Source organism: Frankliniella occidentalis, unplaced genomic scaffold (assembly GCF_000697945.3).
Source record: "Frankliniella occidentalis isolate FOCC.00 unplaced genomic scaffold, Focc_3.1 Scaffold169, whole genome shotgun sequence".
Taxonomy (NCBI): domain Eukaryota; kingdom Metazoa; phylum Arthropoda; class Insecta; order Thysanoptera; family Thripidae; genus Frankliniella; species Frankliniella occidentalis.
The window spans coordinates 359974-364755 of NW_026267295.1; the positions used below are offsets into that span (position 1 = coordinate 359974).

General features: G+C 50.1%; 1 protein-coding gene across 1 annotated transcript in view; it reads right to left on the minus strand.

Moving 5' to 3' along the window:
- The window catches only part of LOC113211445 (sodium/hydrogen exchanger 3), a gene marked incomplete in the record, with an annotated part of 46207 nt that overhangs the window by 18798 nt on the left and 22627 nt on the right, over nt 1–4782 (minus strand). Inside the window, 7 exon segments of the mRNA XM_052271674.1 lie at nt 773–911; nt 2218–2436; nt 2734–2804; nt 2964–3053; nt 3147–3349; nt 3430–3647; nt 3739–3995. Of these exon segments, the coding sequence (XP_052127634.1) occupies nt 773–911; nt 2218–2436; nt 2734–2804; nt 2964–3053; nt 3147–3349; nt 3430–3647; nt 3739–3995 (1197 nt within the window).

Below are 4782 nucleotides of genomic sequence, written 5' to 3' on the forward strand. Positions count from 1 at the left end.
CAGGAAGTATCTCAGAGTGCCTCTTCTTTCGTTAAACGAGAGAAATCATTTATTTATCGAAGTTGACTGTTGGTAGGCAACTATTCTGACACCTGAGAATGCCAGGAAGTATCTCAGAGTGCCTCTTCTTTCGTTAAACGAGAGCAATCATTTATTTATCGAAGTTGACTGTTGCAGTACACAAAACATGCAATTTAGAAGAAAGATATATTAAATATGATTACAGTTACGATTGAACACGTCTCTCTTCGACAATAATCGTTTTGCTAGTCACTGGACATTTTCCGTAAGGGTTACGGGGATATTTTTCCTGGTGATGTGAAGTTGCGAACTCGTATCGTAAATTTACTACTCCAAATTGAAAAGTCAAAATTGCAAATATTAAAATTAGAAAAACTCAGCATTACGAATCAACTTGGTTTTCTTCGAGTAGAAAATAGGAAATTAAATTTTTACGACTGCATCTGTGAATTTACGAGTGTCTTTGAATAATTATGATTGCGTTCGTAAACGTACAATTTTACTTGTAAATCACAATACCATGGAAAATACTGTAAATTTACAAGGATATTTTTCACATTGGTACTGTTCTATTCATTTTTCTATCACTTTGTTGACACAACCCGCGGGGGTGAAAACAAAATAAATGTTTACGGCTATCTCACTATTATTATTATGCTAGAATTGGGACAAAAAAGATTGAAAGGAAACCCCTTGCATTGTGAAATAAAGGGTCTTGGGTTAACACAATAACATAGCGAATTGGGCTCACCCTTCTGTACGGCTTGCACAGCTCCTCGGCTAGCAGGTGATGGATCTTGGCGTCAGTGAGGTCCTTCTTCGAAGGGTTGTATTCGAGCTCCTGCATGTCGATGTTCCACGTGGACTGGTCGAGCTGGTTGAAGGACGCGCTAGACAGAGCACCACCACCCCGGTTAGGCCTTTTTGGGCCTCGGTCCAGCAGCGGCGCCAGCAGGGCCGCCGCGGCAGAGGCCGGCACCTCCACCACAGAGGCCGTGTCGTCGTCCTCCGTGATGGTGACCTCAGGTACTCTATACCACCGGAACAGGAAGGGAAGAAAGGGCATAGGAAAGAGGAAAAGGAAAGGGGGAGAGACGGAGAGTGAAAGAAAAGAGACACAAAGAGAAAGAATATTAAGCGATAAGTGAGACAAAAAAGATAGATTAAGTGGCAGTAGCGATATGTTAGCAGCACAGCGGTGGCGCGCTATGTACAGCCGAGCAGAGCCGGCCAGTTCTGCCTTGCCACTGAATCGGTCAAGCGAAGCCGCCTGGCGCCTGGCCGCACGAGTTGTTCATGTGCCTGCATTTAAGGACTAAGTTGCTAAGGAGGTGCCCTTGGGAAGGCTTAAAAAAAGGGGGATTTACGCAATCACCAGAGAAAATAAACCGAATTAATTAAAATAAAACTAAACAAGATAGGAATCTCTCAATGATTCTCATGTCAATCGCTATAAATATAACATACGAGCCTTGTCTGGCGAAATTATTTACAAAAATATTGGCAAAAACTAAGATGTGCTGGCCTATTAAGTAAACGAAAACGGCTGCAAGTTTATGGTTATTAAATACGCCATACTATTGTCACAACTTTCATTACAGAATAACAACCTTAGTACTTCATGCCTGAAGTTCATCTCTTAATCAAAGCAGTGAAAGTGCATGCCAAAAAGGTCATTGTCGGATAACTACTTGGGCCTCAAAAAACATTTACAGTGGGCTCTAATATTCCCTAGTTCATACTTAAGCGTGTTAATAACTTTTAGAAAGTATTAGTAAGAAATAAAAATTGAAGGGACCATGCTTAAGAGGATAGAGGGATGTAGACGAATGGTATAGGAGTACCTGGAGTCCAAACATGAACTGCTAACCCAAGTCAAACTGGCGCTGAAGGACAGTTCGAAATGGGGGAAGTATCATGATGTGCCTCACAGATAAGTCAAGGGTACATTTTACACAAACCAAAAACAAATTTTAAAGAGGTACTGAAACAGAAACTTGGAATTAAAAGTATTTTTTTCCTAAGATGGCTTCCAACCACATTTATGTTAAATCTGAGTCAACCACAATCAACATTGATATTAGACCCACCGATTAAAAAAAATGCCCTCTGCAGCAAATCGCAAATAACAGCGAATTTGGGCCACGCTTTAATGCAAACACAAATATTTTAAACAAATAAAAAGAGATTCCGTACCTGCCGTTGAGGTTCAAGTTATTCGAAGTATAATTCCTAAATATCGCAGACATGCTTTCAGTCCCTGAGATGTTGCCCACGTTTGAGGCATTTCTTTTCATCAGCTCCATGGCATCTTTCATCGTAAGCTTGGAGAAGGTTTCTAAAATCTTGGGTTCAGCTCCCTTATGGTCCCGAAGTAGGTAAGGCCTGATGAACTTGTTGTCAAACCGCTTGAACCTGCGCGAAGAAACAAAGAGGGAAGTTAGATGCGACACTCACCGTAATCTTGTGCGTCGACAGTGGGTCAGTATGTATAGGGATTGGAGTCAGCGTCGGTTGACAATCTTGACGCACAAACATCTCCATTTCTCGCCCGGGGCTCGATATCTTTAGAAGGCTTTGGCCCGGCCTCGGGGAGGTGGAGCATAGAGGCGGAGCGGAGGCGCCCAGCATCAGGGCCCCCCGACCCTGGCCTGCTGCTCCACCCCGGCCCGGCCGGGCCCCAAGGAAAGGTCAGAGGGGGAGGGTAAGTACCTGTCCCGAACGTGGTGGTTGCCGTGGTGGCCCAATATATCCTCGATGCCCGCCATGGTGTGGTCCATAAACTGCAAAGAAACAGGCAGGTCCAGATCAATAAAGCTTGCTTTGGGAGGGGACTCGCAGAGCCGGGAGGGTTTAGGCGGGGCACGGGAGGACAAGAAAAGGAAAGGCAGGAGAGAGGGGAACAGAAGCAAGGGGAAGCAGATATACTGTAGGAGCCTTACCCGCTCGTGTATCCTTTCATTCATCGTAGGCTTCCTCTTTTCCGCCCTCTTTACATTCAGGATTTTCACCAAGGGTTTGATTGTAATGCCCTGAAATCATAGAAGATTGATTACGATACTAATCGATGCCAATTCTACTGCATCACTTTGGATTGGATTTGGTGTGGAGTCTGACGAACGCACCTGGAAGAATACAGTGAAATATATGACAGCAATAGTTGTCGTTACAAACATGGGCTGCAACTTGACGTGCTTCGGATTGATAAGGAGAACTAGAGCGAAGGCAACAGCACCACGTAGACCGCCGTACGACATGACGAACTTCTCGACGCGGTCCAGCTTGTAGAGACGGAAGGGGTTGACTAGGGCGGTTAGCACGATTACTCCTGGAACAGACAGGACGACGTTAAATCAAGTCGGACACATAACCAAGGAGAACTCCATGCCATAATGGACCTAGACTCACCGATAGCTCGGAATACGGAACAGAAAAAGATGGTGAGGATGACGAACCACGTGTTCCAGTCGTGGTTCTTGTTCACCGTCGCCACGCCCAGGAACATAAAGATGACAGTCTCCGAGGATGAGGACAGCATCTTCATCGCGTACTTCACCGTCGTGTGCGATTTGTGCGAGATGTTGGCCTCCACATAGTTCTTCATGGTGATGCCACAGAACGTGATGCTGCAGAAAAACAGTCAGTAATGGGTCTTTGGCTGCCTACTGTACACGGCTAGGATCAAGGCCGAGTCTACCTTTGGACTACTGTACTCACGCCATGATGCCGCTCAGATGGAATATCTCCGCGTTGAGGTAGCACAGGTACGCCATGACGAAGATGAAGATGGGCTCGATGACGCGGACCTGGTGCGTGAAGCGGGTCACCAGCCCCGTGGCGAAGCCCCACACGATGCCGATCACGGTGCCGCCCAACGCCACCACGAAGAAGGACGCGAAGCCCGCCAGCAGGTCCGTGGCCAGGATGTTGCTCGGGCCCATCTCCGTGTACGACTCGAACATGTGGTACAGGACCTGGCGAACACGTCCGCAAGTGGCGAGGTGAGGTCAAGCGCCCGAGCGGCGGACAGACCCGTGGCGCACGCGGGCGCGCCGGGAGGGTCTAGCCGGAGGGGCCCGCCCGGCTCGCCCTGCCCGCCCTGCCCCGCCCCGCAGAGCAGACGGCGCGCCGGCTGGCGGCGTGCGGGGCGGGCTGGCGCTGCATGCAAACAGCGACGCCAGGGTGAATGACTCCCCCAGCGACCGTAAGGCGCGCGTCGCGTCACGCCACGACACGCCGCGCAGTGGGACGGCCTTGCGTTGGCCAGCGCAGGAGGTGCCGTGATGGGCAGCATGCTGCCCAGACCTGGGCTTGCTGGCAGGGACATTGGGGCGACTTGAGCTTGAGACGGGAACCCTGGGGCCTTAAGAATGCCTGGCGGACGTCGGCCACCTTGGCACCGGCCAAGGACACGGCTAGAGGTCGTTAGGGATTCGGAGGCGGGCACCTGCCCAGCGCCGGCCGTTTATCATGCTCATAGAAGAGAGGACCGGCGGCTAGGGAGCGTAGCGTTCCTCCCCATCCTGAGTGGCGGGGCGTGGTTGCATGCGGGGTCATTCGCACGCCGCCCTCCCCGCCGCCCCCACTACGCAGGTGACCTTTGGCGCCGCGTCAGCTCCCGTCAGGCCGCCATGCCCACTCGAGTCCTAAGCCAGAGACGGAGGGAGCCGAGTCGAGCCGCCGAAAACTGGCTAAGTGAATTATCCGTCCGTCATCATTTCGCCCGTTTCCCCTGTTCGCCCCGCCCTGCCGCGCCCCCAC